At 37.1% G+C, this 25,353-nt stretch overlaps 1 protein-coding gene across 1 annotated transcript in view; it reads right to left on the bottom strand.

The window, feature by feature from the left end:
- Window positions 1–25,353, bottom strand: part of LOC150095842 (protein strawberry notch homolog 1-like) — a 447,536-nt gene that overhangs the window by 400,005 nt on the left and 22,178 nt on the right. The window contains exon 2 of the mRNA XM_090408811.1: window positions 13,452–14,499. Coding sequence (XP_090264937.1) covers window positions 13,452–14,498 — 1,047 coding nt within the window. The 5' untranslated portion in view covers window position 14,499. The remainder of the gene's footprint in view (window positions 1–13,451; window positions 14,500–25,353) is intronic.

The raw sequence follows: 25,353 nt of genomic DNA on the forward strand, positions 1-25,353 counted from the left end.
AGTTTGGTCATGTTTGGCCTCTAGTGCAAGAATCTCAGATTGTCTGACACTTAATCTATACATTATACTTAACTATTCTATACAATCTTTTGTAAGAATAGCTGTAAGTCTATGAAAGATTAATTTTTGATTCTACCAACAAACCATAGTTAGCCAGCACTCCATGGAGTCCAAAGACTCATTGTGGAAGGTATACACTGTTACAAAACTCAAACCAAAATGCCTTGTTTCCATGCTTACCACACCTTCAGACAATGAATTCCTTTCACCAACCATTCTTGATGAAAAAAACTTAGTCATTCAATAGGTTCACACCCTCCTTTATACAGCTTCCAGGAATGATCTCGTTTTTTCTGTCTCTCCACCATACCAACTCATGTCTCAATCTCCCCACCTCCTCCTCTCAACAAGTTCTGCAACTTGAATTTACTCGATCTTTCTTCATACTTAACATTCCAGAAACCAAAAAGAACATCAGTCAGTCTTCTCTGGATCTTTTGTAATCTTTTGTAATTCCAATGTAATCTCATCTTATTGAAAACTAGTTATCAATTCTGAAAACAGTAATCCATATAATACCTGATGAAGATCTTATAACCTTACTTTTGTATGTCAATGTCCTTCATGCTGTTGCACAATCATTGTAATTTCCTCAAATTTTTGCAACATGTTTCCTAAGCTTACCCTAATTTGGTGTGGTTGCAGTCAATTGGTGAATTGTGAGTGATGGAAGCAGAGTTGCAGAGTAGATGCCCTCCCTCGATGAGTCTTTGGACTCCCTGGAGGTGACTGATAATAATAATAATAATAATAATGACTAACATTTCGAGGGAGCTCTTAGAGGGCCCCACTCCAAATGTGAGAGCAGTATTCAATAGTTTCAGTAAGGAAATACCGCAAGTAGACATATTGCTAACTATTATAATAACGGAATTAACTCACGTAAATTATTCCGTATTCGTAGAATTTTTGCCTGAGTATCACAGACATCATCGGTACAGGTACAAGGCTAATTAAACAATAACTGTTACATTCACAAAGCACCACCTAAGTAGCTAAGGTTAAATTTCCTAAATTTATTTAATTATTATTAATTTTTTTATTAATTATTTAGTTATTTAATTATTAAATAATAATTATTTAATTATAATAATTAAAAAAATATATTTTTAATATATATGTGTATACAATTATATTAGGAAAGATTTGCTGCTTTATAAAGTACTATCTCCCACAAGGGGGGAAAGACGTAGACCATCAGATCCATTTAGGTTAGGGGAGTGGAGTAATGTTTCACGTTTCTTTGTATAGCCATTCCATTAGGAACCGACTTTTGTCTTGTTCCACTTAACTCTATGTCTGGTGTTGATGGCATGTTCTGCAATTCCAGACTGTTCGGGTTCAAGGTACTGGATGTACGACTGGTGTTCTTCTAACCGGACCTGAGAAGATCTTCCTGTTTGTCCGAAATATGATAACCCACACGAGCAGGGAATCTGGTAGACACCTGGATAGCTGAGATGTGGGAGTTTGTCCTTTGGAGACATTAGGAATGTAGAGATTTTTCTGACAGGTCGAAAAGCCACACAGATATTTAGTGGTTTTAGCACCTTAGCTATGCATTCACTAACCCCTTGTACATAGGGGATAGGTATACATGTAGGTTCTTCTGTACTTGAAGAGGATGCTGGAGCACGACTACTTAAAGCTCTTTTTATGGACTTCTTATAGCCATTGAATATGAAGGAGGAATTAATATACTGTAATTCTTTTTGTAAAAGTTCTTCTGAAGAACAAAAGGAGCGGGCTCTATGAACTAGTGTTTTTATAGTACCTGCCTTTTGGCTGGGATGGTGATGTGATTCAGCGTGGATGTAATGGCTTGTATGGGTCTCTTTCTTATAGACTGTGAATTGTAGATAACCATCTGGTTGGCGAAGAATCAAGAGGTCTAGAAATGCTAACTGCTTATTTACTTCTACTTCTATGGTGAACTGGATCCTTGGATGAAGTGCATTAATTTTTGAGAGAAACTGTTATAGTTCTTCTTAGGTGCCCTTCCATATGGCAAAAATGTCATCCACGTATCTGAACCAAATGTTAGGTCTGGGTGTAATGTTGTCAAAGATACGCTGTTCGAAATGCTCCATATAGTAGTTGGCAATAGCAGGAGATATTGGATTACCCATGGCTGTCCCTTCGATTTGTTGGTATAACTGGTTTTTGAAGGAAAAAGAACCGGACTTTATTACAAATTCAAATAATTTGACAATGTCTGGAGGAAATTCTTCGTGTAGTAATTCTATGCTGTCCGCCAACGGAACATTCGTAAATAGTGAAACAAAATCTAGACTAATCATAATCTCAGAATCGTCTAGATGCAGGTCGGAAATTTTATTTCTGAAGTCCACAGAATTTTTAATATATGTAGCAGTTCTTCTAGTTGAAGAAGTGAGTAAATTTGACAGAAATTTTGATATTTTTTGGGGGGTAAGGATCGAATACCTCTGTCTATACTATCAAAAAAGTCTATTATGGGTACTTTATTCGTAAGTGAGACAGCCTATACAATCTACAACCAGTCTTAATGGAATTCCTGGCTTATGTACTTTTGGAAAACCATATAATCTCGGTGGGTGCCCAAAGGAGGTCTTCAGTTTATCTTCATCCCATATTGATATATTTTCTATAAGGGCATTAAGCTTTGTTATTTGACTACCGGTAGGATCTGAAGTGAGGGGCTATAAGTCGAATAGTCGCGGAGTAACAGTGATATTTTTCTCTCGTATTCTCTTCGTCTTGGATGACTACAGCCTTCCCTATGTCAGCTTTCGTAATAAGTAGGTTATTGTTATTTTTTAGCAATTTCAGTGCTTTTTGTCCAGCATACGATAGGTTCGGCCGCAGAGGCTGAGTGTTAAAAAGAATATTTTTGCATACTCTAATCTGTTCTGTTAGATTTTTTGGGGGGTAAGGATCGAATACCTCTGTCTATACTATCAAAAAAGTCTATTATGGGTACTTTATTCGGAACAACGGCAAAATTATGCCCTTTTGACAGAACAAAACGTTCGCTGTCTGTCAGTGGATGGCCTGATACATTGATTACCACTCTATCTGTATCAATGACAGTATTGCTAGTTTTGGGGTGGCTTACCAGTGAATCAAACTTTCGTTTCAATCTATCATGGGAAGAATTAAAAATCTTTCGGTATGACATTGATGAAATGTGTAAAACGGTGTTAAAATTTTCAATCTTTAATACTAGTTCTATATCATTCTTGATATCTATTATTTCTTTGTTCAGAAGGGCAAGAGATTTCTTTTCTTCTTGTAGCTGACAATTAAACTGGCCTTTAAATAAATCCAATGGGCTCTTTGAGACTTAAAAATTTCTTTTAAGGGCATAATTTTGCTGCTATCCAGCGAGTCCTTGGCCTTCCACCCTCTGGCTTGGCAAAGAGGGTCTGCTGAGGGAGCCTCTCTTGTGGCATTCTGACCAGGTGCCCGTACCAAAGTAACTGTGATCTCTCAATATGGAGGAGCAGCAGTTGAGTATTGAAGGTTTCCCGAAATGCAGGGTTTCTGACTCTGTCGAGTCTTGTCAGCCCCACAACCCCTCGAAGGAACCTCATTTCAGTCGCTTGGATTCATGTCCACATTCTTTCAGTCATTACCCAACTCTCATGACCATAGGTGAGGATGGGGACACAGACTGCATTGAAGACAGCCAGCTTTGCCTTCTGGCTTAACTCCCGCTTCAATACTACCGAACAGGCCAAGCTCCCACAATATTGAGCTTGCTAAGCCAATTCGAGTATCTAGCTCTACGTCCCATTTTCCATCATTTTTATGAATATGGATCCAAGGTATTTAAACTTCTCCACCTGCCTCATTGGGACTCCACTTACATGTAGAGTGTAACTGGGATGGTTGTCTTGAGACCACATATGTTTCAGTTTTGGCCACACTGATCTTCATTCTGGCATCTGCATAAACAACTACAAACCTATCCAGGGTCCGCTGGAGGTCATCTGTGGAAGAGCTAAGCAGAACTAGGTCATCTGCAAAAAGCAGACGTCCAATGCTACATCTTCCAATTTTGACATACTCACTGCGCCTATCAATCCCATAAATATTATGAAAAGGAAGGGTGACAGAATGACCTCCCCTTCCTTTTGTCCCTGAAATGTCTCCCTTGGCGGAGGCCAACGGGAACTGTGAAAGATTCAGACTTTGTGCTGTTTACCCTGACACAAAACTCTGGGCATTCATACAGGGACTTCATGGCAGCTAATAGTTGGCCATCCACTCCATACTCCTGTACTTCTTGCCAAAGCTTATCCCGAGGAACTCGGTCATGTGCCTTCTCCAAGTCCACAAAACATACGTAGACATTCTTGGCAAATTCCCAAGATTTCTCAAAGACTTGCCCTAAAGTGAAGATTTGGTCAGTTGTGCTTCTACCAGGACGAAAGATACACTGTTCTTCCTGGAACTTTGACTCAACTATGCTCCTGCACTGTCTTTCCAATCACCTAGCATACACTTTCCTAGGCAGGCTGAGCAGAGAGATGCCATGATAATTACTGCAATCCTTCTGGTCTCCCTTCTTGAAGACTGGTATTATTATGCTTGTCTGCCATTGCTTTGGTGCTTGCCCAGATATCCAAGCAGCCTGACACACTCGGGTCAGCCAGAGAACACCATCTCGATTTAAGGCTTTTAGCATTTCGGGCCGAATTTCATCATTGCCAGCAGCCTCGCCTGATTTTAGCGATTTTATTGCTAAATGGATCTCTTCTGCTGTGAGACTAGTCATTGCCCCAATCTGCACCTCTTGGATGTCCACAACTGCTGGGCCACCTGGTTAAGAAGGCTCTCAAAGTATTCTCTCCATCTGTGGTGGATATCCTTCTCGGTTGTTAAAAGTGCACCATCAGAGGCCTTAATTTCCCGTGCTGAGCACGATTTCCTCCCTCGAAGGCGGCAGATGGTCTGCCAGAATACTTTGTTTGCATTTGCATAGGATGAGTCTAATCTTTTTCCAAAGGATTCCCAAGCCTTCTGCTTTGCTGTCTTTACTGCCTCAGCCGCAGCTTTTCGTGCCTCAGCATACTGCAAACACATCTCAGGTGACCTGACCCTAAGCCATGTTAGGTAGGACTCCTTTTTTGCCCGGACAGTTTTTTTGGACTTCTTGGTTCCAACAAGGTGTCCTTTTCTCACTGCCCGTTGCCACACCGAGCCGCTTTCTGCCACAGCATGAGAGTGTAGAGGCAGTGACAGCTGTTCTGAACAGCTTCCACTCCTCCTCAACATCTGCAGTATGCTTGGGAATCTCTTTGAACCTGGAGGAAATGTCATCTGGAAAATTCTTCCTCACTGCCCTCATTTTCCAATGCCTCCCATTTCACGCAGTATAGCTGCTTAGGCCTACCAGTGTTGATGGTAGCATCTGGTTTCTGAAGCCGTAGAGTGCACACAACAAGGTGGTGGTCAGTTGACAGTTCTTCCCCCTCATGTCACACGAACGTCCAACACTGAGGAAAATAGGTCTGCTGAGACTATAAAGAAGTCAATCAGAGACCTGTGTTCTAGTGTATCCCTGTACCAGGTATACTTATGGACTTCTCGGTGCTGGAAGAAGATATTCATTATGGACAAGATATGGACAAGCGGTTAGTACAGCAGAAATCCAATAATTTCAACCTATTCGCGTCAAGGTCAGGGGCACCATTCCTCCCAACCACACCCCTCCATGTCTGGTCATCTGTTCTAACATGTGCATTGAAGTCACCCATTAGCAGAACTGATTCCATGTCTGCCGCCCTATCAAAAGCAGCATCCACTTCCTCTAGGAAGGCAGAGTATTCTGACTCCAGATTAGGTGCATAGGCTTGCACCACAGCCAAATCATGATTTTTCATCTGAAGCCTTAACACACATACCTGTCCCCACAATGGGATCCACTCAGCAACACAGTCTGACAGCTGGGGGCTTGTGGGTATCCCTACACCCACCTGAGCAGACATTGTCGGGCTCACACCAGAGTAGAGCTTCCACCCCTTATCCAGGTGGACAGTTCCAGAGCCTCTCCTCTTGGTCGAAGAAAGCCCGACTAAGTCTAGCCGGTAGCACTTGGCTTTCTCGACCAGTTCCAACTCCTTCCCTGTCAGAGAGAAGATGTTCCAGTTGCCTAAAGCCATAGTCTGGTGCCGTTGTCATTTCCGTCCAAAAGCAGAACCATTTTTTTGCACTGCCCCTAAACACCTCCCCAAATGGATAGAAGGCCCATTGATGGAGTTTCCTCTAGCAGAGTGCTGTCTAAGGGAGACTGTAACCTGAACCTTGGTAACCCACGCAACGGACAATGCGGTGTGAACGTTTTTTGATGGCGTAACAAGCCAAGATTTTATACCCCCACACATGCCAATACGGCTAAGACACGTTTCGACTGAACATGATTTTGTATGCAGTTGCATGTTCTATTCTGTTGTGTATTAAGAATATTTTAAAACAAATGTGTGTTACATTTAAATATCACTGACATTGAAAATATCAACTGCATTGTGAATGGAGAACCTACAGAAGTAAAATATTTCAGCTACTTAAGGCACAATTTTTAGTGAAGATGGTAAATTAAATATGGAAGTAGACAACAGAATCAAAGTTGGTATGGCAGGAAGTCAATTGAATAAATTTATATGGAATAAGAGAGAAATTAGCGAAACACTAAATTAGCTGTATATAAGACAGTGTTCAAACCAATTTTAACTTATGGATCTGAGAGCTGGGTTAGAAGTAAAACACTTGACCAAAGACTAGAGACTGCAGATATGAGAGTCCTGAGAAAGATTAGGGGCACGAACAGATGGCATCAGTGGCAATATCGTATTAAAAACGAGGATATTAGGATAGAACTTTATATTGTCAGCATCCAGGAATGCTTTAGCAGAGCTAATTTCAGGTGGTATGTCACTTAAGCAGAATGGGAGAGGAAAAATTAGCAAAACGGGTATTTTCTGCCAGGTTGATCAAGAAATAGTGGATTGATAAAGTAAAAAGTGTCTTAGAAGACAGAAATATAAGACCTGATAATATTGGAGTCTTGACAGGTAAACTGATTTGGAGGAAAATTGTAGATAGGAAGTTGGTAATGGTGTAAATTTTTCATGTAGTACTATCATATCCTGTACACCCCCCCCCCCTTGAGGGTATATATATATACAGGGTGTTCGGGATAAATTTGACAGTTTCGTAAGGAAAAAGAAAATCTTCTTTGTATCTATTAAATTTAATGAATTGACAAAAAAACATTACAGGCAGAGTTAATTACAATACTATCAACAAGATTTACTCAAAATAACCACCATTAGCATCGATCACAGCTTCAATTCTGCTTCGGAACCTCGAACAAGCTGATGCTACAGTCTCCCTGGGAAGGGCCGCAAAAACTGTTTTAATTTTATCCATTAACTGGGCTTTTGTATTACTGGAAGTGCGATTGGTGTCTTTTTCAACTGCGCCCCATACAAAATAATCCATGGGGTTAAGGTCTGGGGAGTTTGGAGGCCAAACATTTGGACTGGTGAAGTCGTAGAAATTTTCAGACAACCATTTTTGACTTTTCCCAGAGGTGTGGCAAGGGGCCGAATCCTGCTGCCATACATACGGCCTACCATTGGCTACCCTTGTTATCCAGGGCTTGACTACAGTTAGCAACTCCACGAACAAAGCCCGAATTCCAATGCCAGGGTTCTTCAACACCTGTTCCTGCAGATTTGCGAGGAATTCTGCTGTACGAACGCAATCAGATCGTCTGCTAGGGATCTTTCTTCTTGCTACATCCTCGTAGTCACCATTGCAAGTCTCTAGTTCATGCCTGATTGTTTTTACTGTATTAAGGGAGCATTGGGCAGCAGTCGTAATATCCTTATTTTGATGGCGGGCACGAATCATCATGATACAAGTTATTCTCTTCCATGATTCAGGTGGGTTCCAGCTATCCATCCTTTCTGACATCTTGTATATGAATGAAGAAGGGTCCAAACTTTTAAATGAAGAGAAGTGTGTGTTAATACATGTAACTTACGGAAAAATATAATTAATTATAAATATGTCAAATTTATCCCGAACACCCTGTATGTATGTATATATATATATATATATATATATATATATCAGGAATTTGATGATGGTGATACATTTATAAATTATTTTTATAACTTTATAATTTACAAGAAAACCAAAATATCCTCTAATTGTTTTGAGCAGTATACAAAAATTTCAAAGGTTACTATGAAAAATTAGTATAGTAATGCAAAATGAGTCATCTTGGCAAAGTGCTGATGAAAATACTAACAGAACGCTGATTCTGGATGAGCAAGCCGGATTTTGACAAGATCGAAGTACAGTGCAACAAATACTCGCACTAAGATTAATAGCAGAGAAAGCTCGAAGAAAGAATGAAAAGATATATTGCTGTTTCGTGGACTTCCAAAAAGCATTTGAAAATATTGACCAAAATATAACACGGGCTGTCTTGGAATCCTATGGTGTGAACAATAAGTTGATCCGCCTGCTGAAAGATATAAACAGCCAAGCACAAGCAAAAATCAGAATAGCAGGTGAGACTGGAGATTGGTTTGCCACAAGTCAAGGGGACCCAATATCACCAATCATCTTCATCACACATCTGGGAAGAACACTAGATAAGATTAAAGAAGAAGGTGGAGGCATTTCAATAAATGGCATGAGAATAAACTACCTCTGCTTTGTAGATGACATCGTCCTGACTGAAGAAGATGCAGCAAGGCTGGAACAGACATTGCAAACACTATACACAGAAGGAAAAAGATATGGACTAAATGTCAACTTTGAAAAAACTAAACCAATGATATTCGGACAACAGGAGTTACTGAATAGAGTTACGACAGATTTCAACTGGAAATTGTGGAACACTTCACATATCTTGGATGCCACATGACGCATGACTTGGACCCCAAAAAAGAGATAAAAATTAGAATAGCCAGAGCAACAACTATTTTAAAAGCCATGGACAAAATATGAAAGAGCCGAGCTATAAAGATGCAAACTAAACTGTGCATTTTAGAAACCTGTATCTTCAGCAGCATGCTCTATGGATGTGAGTCCTGGGTACTCCTGAGAGAATCTGAAAGGAGGATATTGGCATTTGAGAGGGAGCGCTATATATGGGGATCTTGAGAATAAGCTGGATACAGAAAGTTAACAATGAGGAAATCTACAGACGAATACAACCAAAAGAAAACCTGATCCAGAAAATAATCAAAAGGATTATTTTCTGGATCAGGTATGTAGAATGAATGATGAGAGAAATGATGATGCCACATATGTAGAATGAATGATGAGAGAAAATTAAAAATGTTGCTGTTTGGAATGACTGAAGGAAAGAACAAAAGAGGAAGAACAAACAGAGAATGGGGCAATGACATCGTCAAATGGTGGAAACTCTATACACAAACCGAGTCATCTTGCACAAAATAGAATGCAATGGAAGAATCATATCAAGATGGCAGCAGACACCTACAGGCACTGGACCCATGGTTGTTGATGATGATGATGAATGCAAAGGACACTGATAAAGTATGGGTAAAGTAGAAGTAGTAAGGTCATTCCTAGAAGCTGTATAAAAGTAATGTGAGTGAAAAGCAAGCAAGCACATTTTTTTTTGCATGGAGAGTAGTGAATGAGTGGAACTGCTGGAATGGGAAGCGAGTGCTGGTGCATTAACTTCCCACTCCAGCAATTATTATGTAGTGATATGAACATGTAACAATTATGGCTACTTAATAAAATTGTAACCTAATTATAAATAGAAGAAACCATTTATAAATGAAAGTATACTGAATCTGTTCAACAAAAGAAGACAAGCAAAAAATAAACCAAAATATAAATCTTTAAACAATGTAACAAGGAAAGCAGATGTAGAAGCCAAAGAAACATGACTTAATAAGTACAATGAAATAGGAGAAATAGAAATAAAACAACAAACTCAAGAGGTACACCAAAAATAAATAAATAATGAACAAAAAAATGAATAATCTACAGAACTTTTCTATTGAGAGCAATGTTGGCAAAATGTTATTTGAAACAGAAGAAATTAAAAAAAAAAGTGGGTTGAATATAAACACTCTAAATACAAAAAAGTGTCAGGCAGGGATGTGTGCTTTCTTCTCTTCTGTTCAGTTACTATAGTAAAGAAATTTTTAAAAGTATAGAAGAGCTGATAAGAGTAAAAGTAAAAGTAAGAGGAATAAAATAATCTTTGTTATGCAAATGATACTGATTGCTGAGAAAGACTCAAAAGGTAATAGAGAAAATAAATACAGAATGAAAAATATGGCCTTACATTAAATTCAAAACCTAAAGTTATGCTTAAGTTAAGCTGAGGAAAATATACTCCAAAGTTAAAAATCCAAGTAGAAAACCAAATTATCAAACAAGTCAAATGTTACACTTATTTAAGGCATTTTAATTACAGAGGATGGAAAATGCAAAAGAGAAATCAGGAAAAGAATAAAAATTGTAAAATCAACCTTTAACAGAACGAAGAATATACTAACATGAAGAGAAATAAATGGGTAATAATTAAAAGATCCAGAACTTTTAGAGATGATGGGTACTAAAAGTTTTAAAAAGGAACTAATAAAGTACAAGCAGAAAAGAAAAATGTCATATATGGATCATATTGTGAGACATTAAAAGTCTTCAAAAAGATCCATTACTATTGATAGTAACTGAAGGTAAGTGAAAGAAAGGAAGACAATGATATGTTTGATTTAAAAACAAAGGATTGGCTGGGCCTGAATTATGCAGAGTGAGACAGCATCCCAAGACAGAAATATATGGAGATCCGTAATAGCCAACCTCCAGGATGGAAATGAATTGACAGGACAAGCCAATTATAAACAATTTACTATCCTCTTAAAAAGAGTTATGACAAACACATTATGTTGACCTATATTTATAATCCAAGTTAAGTAGCATTCAGTATACTCACTTTATTCGGTATGTGTACTCATATATAAGTATCAATGATCTTGAAACTTTCCAAATGCAAAAAACTGTTAGGCAGGGATGTATGCTTTCTCCTTTTCTGTTCTTACCCACACTACCCAAGAGAGTGGAGGGGGGATCTATTTTTTTAACTTTTAATATAAAGATAATGAAAAGTTTCAGTGATTATGTTATATTAACAACAGTTGGAAATAAATGGATCCATAACATCTGTTAACTTCACTGAGAATGCTAACTACAGTTAAACAGAAATGTAAGCACTGTTCCATTGCTCTGGTCCCAAAGTAACTGTATGTCATTTTCTGTATTGGAAACTCAAATCAGTCAACTTTTCTTTCTCTGATGATCATTCTATATAGTTTATATACATTAAAGCACTTCTTCTATAATATACAACAATCTCTCAATTAATGCATCTCCGATTAGTGCGTCATTTTTTTTTCTACACCCAAATGTAATTAATGATTCTCTAAAATTTGATTAGTGCACCTATATACATTTTAAAAATAAATTACAGATTTTTAAAATTTTCTATCTATACATTTTTTATGGCTAACTATTTTAAAAAAAATCACTCACCAGGAGGATGAGATATAATGTAGTTACCAATTTAAAACATTTTACAAAGTTATTTTTTAATGGCTATTTCCATGTACACTGTTCCAAATTTACTGCCAAAATTAATGTCATTTGCTAATTACATTTTGCTGATTATATCTCGTGCCTCCTTTGCAACTGTTTTCCTTAATTTTTTTATTTTTTAAAAAAAGTGGAAGTGTGAAAAAGTTCGAAAAGTAATCTCATTGGAAGAAAAACTTGAAATAATAGAGATAAATGAACAAGGTGATTCCAGAGCAAAGACTTCTTTCTACATGGATCGAAGATTGTAACCAAAAATGGATTAGGATAAGCAAGAAATAAGCAAATCTTGAAAGAAAGGGCTATCAATGATGGAATTCTACACTAGTGCTGGATGGTTTGAGCATTTCAAAAAGAGAAATAGTCTATGTAATGTTCGAATCACAGGCGAAGCTGCAAGTGCAGATAAGGAGGTGGCAGCAAATCATCTAGAGATTTTGAAAAAAATTGTGGAAAAAGGGGGCTATCATGACCAACAAATATTTAATGTCAATGAAACCGGCTTTTTTTTGGAAGCAAATGCCTTCCAAGACTTTTCTGGCCAAATCAGAGAAATCTCAGCCTGGTTATAAAGTTGCAAAGGATAGAGTGACTCTTCTATTAGGTGGCAATGCCAAAGGTGATCTAAAGTTAATACCCATGGTAATTTATAGGGCACAAAATCCTAGGGCCCTCAAAGGAATTAATCAAGCTTCCTTCCCCATTATTTGGAAGTCTAACAAGAAAGCATGGATTACTAAAGCTTTATTCAAAAGATAGTTCACAAGTTATTTTCATCCAAAAGCTGAGAATTTTTGCAAAAAAAAAAAAAAAAATCTTGATTTTAAAGCTCTGCTTATTTTAGACAATGCACCTGGGTCACCCACTTCTCAATTCAATGTGTGAGAAGAATATTTAAACAGGCAATAGAAGCAACATCTGCAGATAATTCTGTAAGATATTTAATGTTAAATCTGCTATCGAAAATATTCATCAAATCTTGGAATGAAATTACTGCTAGCAATATGTGAGTTTGGCAGACAGTGAAAGAGTAGAAAAGGCAATAGGGCCATACAGTCAGTTGTATGAAAAAAAGAAACAATGTCTGCCAAACTACGTTAGCTCAATTCTTTGTTAAGAAGCAGAATAATAAATTTATATTCTGAATATGTTTTATTGTCTTTCAGCTTCATGTTTTCCTTTAACTAGGCCTTGAGACATACCCCTAATTCCTTTATAAAAAAAAATAAATAAATAAAAAATAAAGGTCAAAAAAGAAATTTGAGGAACAAATACTTTTTTCCAAAGGTTATTATTGATTAGTGTGTTTCCGATTAATACACCTGCTTTAAAGAACACATAGGCACATTAATCGAGGGATTGATACTTGAATAATTCAAATATATAACATGAGAAAAAAGAACTGTAATTTCTGCAAACATGCATTTCATTTTCATACATTCAGATGCAACTGAAAGAGAGAAAAAAAAGTATCTATTGGGAGTCCCACTATAAAGTTCTGCATGACATGTCATAGATGTGACTGAACCTAAAACTGAGATTAATGAGATAAAAAATAAATAAAAATAAATAAAATAAACCTGAACAATAATATATGTAAGCTCAGGTTTATTTTCTTTAATCAAACAAAAATTCATACCTTATAAGCAAATCACAGCTAAAATCTTTAAGTATTAGTAAATAAACAAAGATAAATTTAAATTCAGTTACTATTATACAATATTCAGTGATTTGTGACTTAATAGGCTTACCTGTTTATTTGATACATTAAAATGATTTTCTCCAATAGCAGAAGAAAATGTTTGTGCAACAGGTGACTGAAGTTTAGCTGGCCTTAAAGGACTATTTACAGACTGGACAGAATTACCACCAGGAGAAATAACTGCTTGAGTTACAGGCAATTCAAGCCTAAGTGGTCTAACAGGTTTCCTTATAGTTTGGACACAATTTTCTGCAGAGCTAACTACTGCTTGAGTGATAGGTGCTTGGAGTCTAATAGGCCTGTTTATTACATGAGCATTATTACCAGTGGCAGGTGATAATACTTGATAACGAATGGGTCTAACTGATCTGCTGATAGTCTGAACACTATTTTCATCACTAGATGTGACTATTGGTTGAATTCTGATAGTCCTATTTATTGCCTGCGCAGAATTAATTCTAGGAGAAACAAGTGCTTGAGCTACTGGAGTGTGAACCCTTGTAGGAAGTCCATTCACTGCCTGCAGTGAGGTTTGTCTATTGGTTGAAAAAACGGTTCCATGTGTTGTAGGCACCTGAATTCTAACTGGTGTGACAATTCCGTTTATTGTTGGGGATGACGTATGCCCAGAAGCTGAAATCACAGATGTTGTAGGCACTTGTATTCTTACTGGTCTAACAAGTCCATTCACTATCTGAAGAGAATTCTGTCCACCAGCAGTAGAAACTGCAGTTTGTGTTGTAGGCACATGAAGTGCAACAGATCTGGCAGACCTTGCAATTGCTGAGAGTGAATTTTGTGCTGGCAAAGGAGGAACTGCTGTAGTTTCAACCATAACTGGTCTATGAGGTCCATTTAATACTTGAAAATTCTGCCTTGCCAAAGAGGAATTTGCTATTTGTGTTATATGTGGATTTATTCTAAGCTGTGCATTTTCAGCATGGAAAGAATGTCTATTAGTATTAATTTCTGTTTGTACTACGTTTGTTACAAGTTCAGTGGATGGATCTTGTATGGCTGTAGAATTTCCTTCAGTAGCTGCTTCTTCTTGTATTATGCCTGCTTGAAGCAATGCTTCTAATAACAAATCAGACATTCTATAAATGAAAATAATAAAATCAGTTAACTATATATACACACATGCAGAGCTATATAAAAAATACAGTATGAAAATCTGCAGGCTACATAAATATAGGCATTTTGAAAATGATTTTTCAGTTTTTCTATACAATAATAACCTGTTTTGTTTTTTTTTAATTTAATCTATTTTAAACACTTCATGAAATTACAACTGAAAACCAATATTAAAAAATAAGCCATTATACTCTAAAGTTTTTATTTCTCTATAATGAAATCAATCCCTTCACAGTAAGATTTTTTTTTGGTGGGGGGGGAGAGAACTCTCAACATCCAATTTAACTTCAACATTAGCAACACATTGTCCACATAGCTAGCAAGGCACAACTGAGTGGAAATATCATTTATTTATTTTTCTCCCTAGCTGAAGACATACCAAGAAAGGCCCACACTAACCATTACTGAAAAGATGCTTTTCATACCTCTCCTTCAATTTGTTCACCAACAAAGCAGTCACAATGATCACAATAACCACTTCTAGCAACCCATTCTCCTCATTTACCCAAGCAAAAAATCGTTCCTTACACCACTTCTAAACCACTGCATAGCTCAACTTTGTAACTCACAAAGAAATTACCATTTTTAGTTACAAAGTTTAGCTCCAAAAATCATAGGCAACCAAATTTACATGCAGTCCAGATATGATGATATCAAAGCCTTTATAAAGAGGGATAACAACTTCTTTATGCTTGCCTATCAGCAAGAATAAGGAAATTATAGATCTGGAAAAGGCATATGGCAGGTGCAATTATACAGTGTACACGGGACATTTTATTGAGAAATATACTGTCAATATTTGAGTTATTAAGTCAGCTGTTAGAATTGAAGAAGGTAGAGGATGATGTTAAATCAAGTGTGAGACAGGGATGCACATTATCTCCAGAGCTCTTCATCACCTATACAGATCACATTTTATAGATGATGACAGAAAAGTGGCATTAAATCTGATATCAAAGTAGATGATGTTAATCTCAACACTACTTTATACAGATGATGTTATACTCTTAAATAAATCCAGTATAAATCTGCATGATTCCTAACTAAATTAAATAACTGCTATAATAAATATTTTATGAAAATCAGCAACACAAAGCTACACAGGTAAGCTGAATGCTCTTCTATTAGATTGGGCCACTTACCTCCCTATCAATTACAATCCCACCAACTCTCAAATTAGAAAACTTCACAGGCTCCTTAAGAGAGTCACTTCTTGGCTTGTAGAAGTTACTAACAGATTAAAGCCGTTTAACTCTATACCCCCCCCCCCGTATTTACGCTCCCAAAAATACACAAAGAAAATGTGCCATTACGTCCCATAGTGGATGGCATTGATTCCCCCACATACAAATTAGCTAAACATTTGGCCAAAGAGCTCACACACTAGACTGGCAACACACCATCACACATAAAAAACTCAGCCCATTTCAAAGCCAGCATAGAAAACCTTACACTCCAACATACTGACATAATAGTCAGCTTTGATGTCTCCTCTTTATTTACAAATGTCCCACTCAAGGAAACTTTAGAGCTAATCCAAGCTAAATTTTCTCCCGATGTCTCAGCCTTATTTCAGTTCATAATGAACTCAGGCTATTTCGTTTGGCAGGGAAAATTCTACAAACAAATAGAGGGGACAGCCATGGGTTCACCACTCTTCCCACCCTTGGCCAATTTCTTTATGGAGACCTTTGAAGAAAAAGCCTTAGCCTCTGCCCCACAAAAACCAACCATATGGCTTCGCTACGTTGATGATGTGTTCGCTATTTGGCCACATGGCTCTGAAACACTTCTCTCCTTCTTAACACACTTAAACAACCAACACCCCAGAATCAAATTCACCCTGGAAAAAGAGGAAAACAACAGCCTCCCTTTCCTAGACACACTAGTCACCCGCCAGCCTAATGGAACCTTGGTTTTCTCAGTTTACAGAAAACCCACCCATACAGGCAGATACATTCACAAACAATCCTACCCCCCCCCTCACAACAATATGGAGTAGTGAAAACACTATACAACAGGGCTAAACTCATCTGTTCAAATGACTTGGCCCTAAACACTGAACTAAATCACATCCTCAACACTTTCTCAGCCAATGGCTACCCCCTCAAAAAAATCCAAAAAATATTAGAACCTACAAACCACAGATCCCCTCCCCCCCCCCCTCCACAACAAGGATTACTCTAAATCCATCACCATTCCCTACATCCGAGGCACCTCGTAAAAGATTACCAAAATCTTAAAAAAACATGACCTGACCTCCTGTTACAAACCTTACAGAAAATTGGCATCGCTTATCTGCTCCACTAAAGACCAACCACTTCCCCTAGACCTACCTGGTTTTTACCAGGTCCCTTGCAGTTGTAAACTGTCTTACTTTGGCCAAACAGGCAGGACAGCGAATATCAGAATTTCAGAACACAAGGACTACATCTGTTTTCACAAATACAGTCATTCTGGGTGTGCGGACCATGCTCTGGATACACGCCACAGAATACGGTGGAAGAAAGCTACAGTGATACACCGTAGCAAATACAAATTTGAAAGTCTCTTTATGGAATCAGCCTCAGCCCTAAGAAATTCTCCAAACCTCAACAAATTTGGTTGTATGCGACTGCCCCAAATTTGGGAGGCCTACATCAGCAGACCTTCAAGCCCAACGGCCAAGAACACCTACTTAGCCCCCTAGAGGGCACCATCAGGACTGTTAGGAGAACAATAGCTTCATCTCTTCATTCCCAGTTTCTGTGTTGTAGTGCCTACGTGCACGTAACTTTTTTTGTAAGTTCCTTTAGAAGATGGCAACGTGACGTTGCCGAAATATCGGAAAATATTTATTAAAGTTTAATTTATATCCTTAACTACGTTGTTCAATTCCTTAAGTGTTTTAATAATGCATAACCAACGTATAAGCCTGTCTACGAGAATTATTACTGTATGCAACTAAAATTTACATTGTATTACTATTTTAATAAAAAAAATTTAATAAAATCATTTTTCGAGGATACTTTATATTTAAGAATATAATAAATAACTCTGAAAAAATAATTCTGATTCGGGTTATGTGAGGCTGATGCATACGTTATATAGGCTTGGATCTGCGCAATGAAGCTTAGCTGGGAATCCCAGCTTGGGATCGTGATGTGCCGGAGTCAACTTGGTATTGAGCTATTGCATACATTGCAAAGACAGCAAATATTTTTTATTGTGTCAACCTCAGTTTGAATATGCTTCATCAGTTCTTCACCTCGTGCTTGCTGTGTTTTATAAAAGGTATGTATTTAATTAATTTTTTTATATACTGTAGCCCTATGCCCTTTAATTTAAATATAATGTATTTTCTTTCATTGTACAAAATTAGTATAAAAATACTAGATAGTATATATATATTTAAGCTGTAGGTCTCAAATAATAATATATATGCATAATGCAAGTTCAATAAATAATGATACCTTTTATTTACTCTGCAGTTAAAATTACTGTGACTGTTAAAATTGTTAACCCTGCAGAGGTCATGCTGATCTGACAGATACAAACAAATTATTTTAATATAAATATTCTTACACATATCTAGTTATAGGTCATAACTAGCTGCGCATACATATATTACAAGTGATATTCACTGTTTATGCAATCAGTTTAGTTTAAGACGTGTTATGTAAAGGTTTGTGATATTTGATAGTAAATTGTATCTGAGAGATACTGCAAACTCCGATGTCAGCATGGTATTGTTTTTTTTTTTTTTTTTTTTTTTTTAAATTTACCATTTAAATGGCTGGAAAAATATATCGATTGGATAATCCATCAGATGTTGAAGAGATTCAGAGAATGTTACTCGAATCCGATGATGAGAATGATAGAGTCTAATGCGAAAGTGATATCTGATAGTAAATTGTATCTGAGAGATGCCACGAACTCCAATGCCAGTATAGTATTGGTTTCGATTTTTTTTTTTTTCTCTGTTCAATAATTTCTAGATTGTAATTGAAAATAAATAAACCATCATGTATTATATTTGCAGTGTTTTTTTTTTAAGTTTTATCGCATTTCAGCACATATTAGTAATGAATGTATCTCTCGGATACACGTGATCTAAGCTTCAATTTTTTAGTCACATCTATAAAGCATATTTCCATTGATGTGGTCTTGCAGCATAATTGTAAATGTTCATTTTTCCCAACATGGATTATTTTTAATTAAGTTTTAATTTCAGGAATCAGCATGGAAAAGAAAAAGCATAAAACTGGATCACTGAAACACAAAGAGCGACAAGAAGCAGAAAGGCAGAATTCAGCTAAGTGATGCAGGTCTATTACAGATTTTATAATATCACAACCACCATCCACATCAATGTACAGTTCCACAACAAATAATCAAGAAGCAAGAAACAATACTCATGTTGACGATGCAATGATTTGTGAGTTACAAGAACAGGAAACAGCTACTCTGAATCAGTGGCACACCAGAGGGGGAGCCAAGGGGCCCTGGCTCCCCAAAGAAAAAGGAAAAAAAACACTAGAAAATTTTCCAAAAATCTTTTCCTAATTAAAATTCATCGTTTTTTATTTATATTGTGTCATGTCTTCTATTTCTATATTACTTACGAATTAGCAATCATAGGTCGTATATGATGCATAGTGGGTATTCTCAAATCGTCTACTCAACTTGCCACCCCCCCCAAGATTAAATCCCGAGTGCGCTATTGCTTTGAATGAATGCAGAGACAAATATAATAGCATCCTTTACTCACCAACCCAGGCCCAGTACTTCTTCTGGCTTCACTGTTCCAGTATCTTTACTACCTGTAGTTGCAACATCTGAACACATAGCTTCAACTAGTTACAGGGAATCGAATATACCTTCAGGCATAAATGACTTGGTTTCTGAAGCACATCCTATAAATGAACCTACACAAGAAATGAAAGCTCAACTGCTGGAATCTTCCAATATCCATCATGAGCAAATCTGAAACAGTTTTTTGCTGAACATCCATTTCAGCCACTTGATACTCGTTTGTATGAGGAAAATTATGAATGATTCAGTCCCAAGAAAATGGCTAACATATAACATAGAAAGTAGGTGCTTATATTGTTCATACTGCTTAGCCTTTGAGTCTCCCAACACTTGTAATCCATCACCTTTTATATGTGGCTTTAGTGACTTCAGATGTATTAGCCAAAGCTTGGCTTTACACAAATCGACAACATGTCAGAAATATTCAGCAATTTATCAGTATGGTTGATGGCACCTTTGATAATTTTTTTGCATTTTCACTAATTAAAAAGAAAGAAGAAGTGTTGAAGCAGAGAAGTATTGTCATGAGGATTATAGATGCCAAAAAGATGTTAGGCAAGCAAGCAATTCCTTTTTGAGGTCACAGAAATGAATTGGCCTACACTCTGGATAATGAGGTTCTGAATCATGGCAATTTTTTTGATACAGTGCAGTTGATGGCAAAATATGACCCCCATTATGCAGCTCATGTTTCTGCAGTACAAAACAAGTCTACACAAAGAATCAAACGATTAAAACAACAAGGGCTCAAAGTAAAGGCCGTGGTGGACTTGTTACAAAATGTTGCAGTTTCTTTTTTCAATTTGCTCCAGAATTTAGCAACTTTTGTGAGAACATCGTACACGAGAATGGCTGCATGGATAGAAATTGTTGGAAAACATCTAGGACAAGAAAAAATGAAATGATTAAAGCTAATGGTGAGACAAGATAGTCAGAAAAATCCAATGCAGCAACAACTATATTTGGATGTTTTGATGATGCCGTTGTCAGTACTTTTGTAAATCTAATGATATGCTTATCAATGATACAAGATTCAGACAAGTTTGATGCAAAAACAAAACAAGAAGCAACAAAGTCTTCTAAAGTTCGAAACAATATTGACAGCATTTACTTGTATATATTTGAAACTGCAGCCCAGTTATCAAGTTATTTACAGATAAATGGTTTAGATATGTTTACTGCATGGAGTTTAATAGATTCAGCTACAACAAAGTGGAAGGAACAGACAAGAACATTTGATAAAGTTCACAGCAAGGCACTGGAATTTGTAAATAAATGTAATGACAAGATTTCACAGTTGAATATGGATCAAAATCAAACATTGGAAATTGCTCTTAGGAAACAGTATTGCCAGTTAAGAGGCAGAGGAAGAAAAGAATGGCAGATGAGCTTAGAGATGATGAAGGGAATTCCTCAGATTCTCTAGCTGATTTTCAGTAAATGTGTTTAACCTAATAATGGACCACATTGTCCAGTCACTAGATTCATGCTTACAACACAAAAAGTTGTATCAAGATTTATCCTGCTTGGACCCAGCAAAGTTTAAAACTATTGCAGAGAAGGGCCTTGAAGATGAAGCACTGGAAGGTATTATTAAGCTGTCTCCACAAATCAGCAAAGATCAAGTAATATTGGAATTGTTTACTTTTGCTTTGAACTTTGATGTATTAAAGCTATTGCTTAATGATAGTGAGAATATGGATTCCAGATGCAACAACTGTAAAATCTGTAGCACTTGCCCATTGTGTGTACTAAAATTTCTGGTATCCAACAGACTTCATGACAAGGCATATGATAATCTTTATGAACTTTATAAAGTCATCTGCACACTATCAGTTACTCGAGTCCAATGTGAGAGGATATTTTCAAAGCTAAAGATCATAAAGACAAGGCTAAGAAATTCACTGTCTGAGGAGAACATGGAATCATATATGTTGCTATCCATTGAAAAGGAATTGTTAACTCTACTGTACTTGTATACTGCCAGTAATATGTACAACATATGTACACTGTAATTACTAAAAAATATACATTTATTTTGCAAGAATTTTAATTGTACTTTTTTTTCACTTATGTATTTTTTGAAAATTTTATTTATTTCTTATAAAAATTAAGCCTTATAGTTGTGAGTAGGCCCCCCCTTTGTCTTCTGGCAACCAATATTTTTAGATGCAGTGTGCCTCTGTGCCCAAGGGGGCACAGAGTTTTGGGGCTGTTGCTGTTTAAATTGTATGCTAATGATGACATTGGAAAAGTTTGAATGTTGACATGCAGTTTCTGCAGCTGTAAGAGAACTTGAATAAACTGGCTGAATGAGCAAATGAATGGGATTACTAATTCAAAGCTGCAAAGTAATCCTGGATTTAGGCTTATACATTGATTATCATACATCGCGTTGTTTCTGGAAATTGATAATGTAGACTAGATGATTAAAAAGTTTAGATAATTATCTAGTCTACATTGTCAATTTTCTGAAACACGATAAATGTTGCAAAGCATAAGATTTTAAAATTTGAGTAGCACAGATGGAATTCTTCTTCCCACCAGTTCAGAGAATGCAACTAGTAGGGGAGAAGATCTTAGAGAAAGTGGAGATGAAGGATCTGAAAGTGATGGAGGGACAAGGACCTAAAATTCTGGGGACGCGTTGCTAAAATTGTGAGGATGGCATTGCAGATTATGGCTATGAAGAGGACACTGGCATGTACAAGGATGGTCTGAAAAGTTTTCAGCCTTGACCATAGATGGCAACACTATCGGCAAGATATTTTTTTTCTAAGTTGGTATGTCTGTCATAAGCATCCATGTGAAATTGTAAGTAGTTTGTATTATACAGCTGTCTGAAGCAAAAGTTGTCTGTATCCCTTGAAATGGATAAAATTGAGTATCGTGCAGTTATAAAATTCTTTGTAAAAGAAGGTTTAGCGCCAAAAGAAATTCATTCGAAGTTTATGGGCATTCTTCTCCTTTGTTTTTGACAATTAAGAAATGGGCTGCCGAGTTTAAACGTGGCCACGTCTGCCTTGAAGATGATCTACGTGAAGGACGTCGAAGAAGTGTAACACCACCACCAAAAATCATTGATCAAGTGCACGACATGGTATTGGATGACTCGCGAGTCAAAGTGCATGAATTTGCTGAGAATATAGGCATTTCAAAAGAACGTGTAGGATATATTTCACGTGAAGAATTGCAAATGAAAAAGTTTTGTGCAAGATGGGTGCCGTGCTTGCTCACAGCAGATCAAAAACGCACTTGCATGAAAATCTCTGAACAGTGCTTGGAGAGTTTTAGCAAGAATAAAACTGATTTTGTGCATCGATTTATTACTATGGATGAGACTTGTATTCATTATTACACACACCAGAATTCAAGCAGTGAAAACAGACAGAAACCGGTTGTTCAGCGCCAAAGAAGACAAAGTCGGTTCCATCAGCAGGAAAGGTCATGGCATCGGTGTTTTGGGATGTTAAAGGCATTTTGTTTATTAATTATCTTGAAAAGGGTAAAACAATAACCAGGGAATATTGTTCCAATCTTTTAATCAGACTATACAAAAAAATTCATGAGAAAAGACCTGGTTTGTAGAAGAAAAAAAAATCATCTTTCATCAGGCCAATGCACCTGCTCACAAAGGTGTTTTGGCAATGGGAAAATTAAGGGATATGCACTATAAAATGTTAGAACATCCACCCTATTCTCCAGATTTGGCTCCCTCTGACTTCTATCTCTTCCCAAAACTAAAACTCTTTCTCGCTGGTCAGCGTTTTTCTTCGAATCAAGAGGTGATTGCAGCTGTAGATGGGTATTTTGCAGATCTTATTGAGAACCACTATAGAGACAGGATAATGGCACTGAAGCATTGCTAATAAATGTATTAGTCTTAAGGGAGATTATGTTGAAAAATAAAAATAATTTTGAAATTATAAATTCGTTTTTTCATTGTTAGGCCGAGAACTTTTCAGACCACCCTCATAGAAGTAAGGATATTATCTTCTTCTCTCTTCCATCGTCTATGTGGATGATGATGAGGTCGAATGAACTCTTTCCACTTCTGTCTGTCCCGGAACAGTCTGAACAATTCTGTCCAGTTTGGTGTCGCTTGTTGTGATTTGGTTTTAAGGTCCTCTTTTATTTTGTCTATCCATCTAATTCTGGGCCATCCTTTGGATCTTTTACCTTCCATCGTTATATTCAGGGCTTTAGATGGTAGTCTTTCTGTTCCCATTCTGGTCACATGGCCAAAGCATCACAGTCTTCTTTCTTGGATTTTGTCTATTATTGTTATTTCTTGTTTTTAGTCATTTCCTTATGTCTTTGTTTCTTAGTCGATCCAGCAGAGATACTCCAAGTAATCTTCTTAACCAACCCATTTCAGTAACTAATAATTTTTTCTCTTCAGGCTTTTTGAGATTCCAGCATTCACTTTCATAGAGTACTGGGAGGACCATTGTTTCATAGATTCTTACTTCTGTTACTTGTAAGGATATTATGGTTCCATTAATAAAAGGGTTTGATCAAGCTGCATATGGATTATTGTGCACAGATTTGCTCATGTAGTTTTCAAAAGGATGAAGAGATACTGGAAATTCAGAGATGATTGACTAAGATAGTCTCTGAAATGTAAAGTATGAAAATAAATTGAAGGAATGCAATTTGAAGTCTAGTGCATAGGGGGAAAGGGAGGGATATAATTGAGACATAATAAGCATATAAATAGATAATGATTCGAAGAAAAATGCTGACCAGCGAGAAAGAGTTTTAGTTTTGGGAAGAGATAGAAGTCAGAGGGAGCCAAATCTGGGGAATAGGGTGGATGTTCCAACAATTCATAGTGCAGATCCCTTAAGCAGAGACAAGCAAGTTATTGCTCCTCTGTATCAAGCCTTGATAAGACCCCATCTTGACTACTGTGCCCAGATTTGGGAGCCAGGGTTTCTTCTTGATGGGAAGGAGGTAGAGAGGATCCAGAGGCGAGTGACCAAGATGATAGCAGGTCTATGGAATGAACCTTATGAGAACAGGTTGAAGATTTGTGGGTTGCAAAAATTTGTTGATAGGTGGAAAAGGGGTGATATGACTGAGACATTCAAATTACTGAAGGGTTTCTATAAGATTAATTCAGAGGATATTTTTGAGAACAGGACTGATGGGGGGAGGACTAAGGGCCATCCATGGAAACTGGGCAAGAGTGTGGTTAGCAAGGGTGTTAGAGCTAGGTTTTTTACTTGGAGAGTGGTGAATGAGTGGAATAAGCTGCCAGAGTCTGTTGTGGATGACATGACTGTGAATGAGTTCAAGGCGAAGTATGGTAGATACTGTGAATGTTGAATAGTTGTTCTTGACATGATGTTAGGATCTCCCTCGATGAGTCTAAGGACTCCTTGGAGTTGCCTGTAATAATAACAATTACCAGATCGATGGGGGGGTGAAGTTTTTTATAGAATGGGGGAAATTCTGTATAAGGAAGGTGTGAGGGATATGTTTTTTTGCATGGAGAGTGGTGGGTGATTGGAATGTATTGTCTGAAAGTGTGGAGACAACAAATGCATTTAAGGCACCGTAAAACTGTGTGAACTCCCCAAATGAGTCTTTGGACTCCGTGGAAGTCTGATGATAATGATAATCAACTTATTCTAGTTTTTAAAAATTGTTCGGCTTCCACCTCCAAAATAACATTTGTATATTCGAGGCCTCAAGCACACATATAAAAGACATTCACAACAGTAGTTCTTTTTTAAAAATTTTTTGCAGCTTTGCAATTTTATCACCCTCAGAATAAAACTAGACGAATTTCACTTCCTATTTCATATGAATTACTGATCATCTTTAGGCCTCTTCACTTTCAACCAATTGGTCAGCATTCCTGCTCTCCAACCAACAACTGGTTGAAGAGCAGAATCTCACTGCTGCATGTCTGTGTAGATCTTCAAGTCAGAGCTTTTCTTTGTCTAGTGGGAGTCTGCAATCATGCTTAGTGCAGGCTTGAAATAGCATACTGTCTTTCTCTCTCCAGAGCAGAA

The sequence above is a fragment of the Typopeltis vanoorti genome, chromosome 19, assembly GCF_054136105.1.
Source record: "Typopeltis vanoorti isolate ZY-2024b chromosome 19, IOZ_Tvanoo_1.0, whole genome shotgun sequence".
Classification (NCBI taxonomy): Eukaryota; Metazoa; Arthropoda; class Arachnida; order Uropygi; family Thelyphonidae; genus Typopeltis; species Typopeltis vanoorti.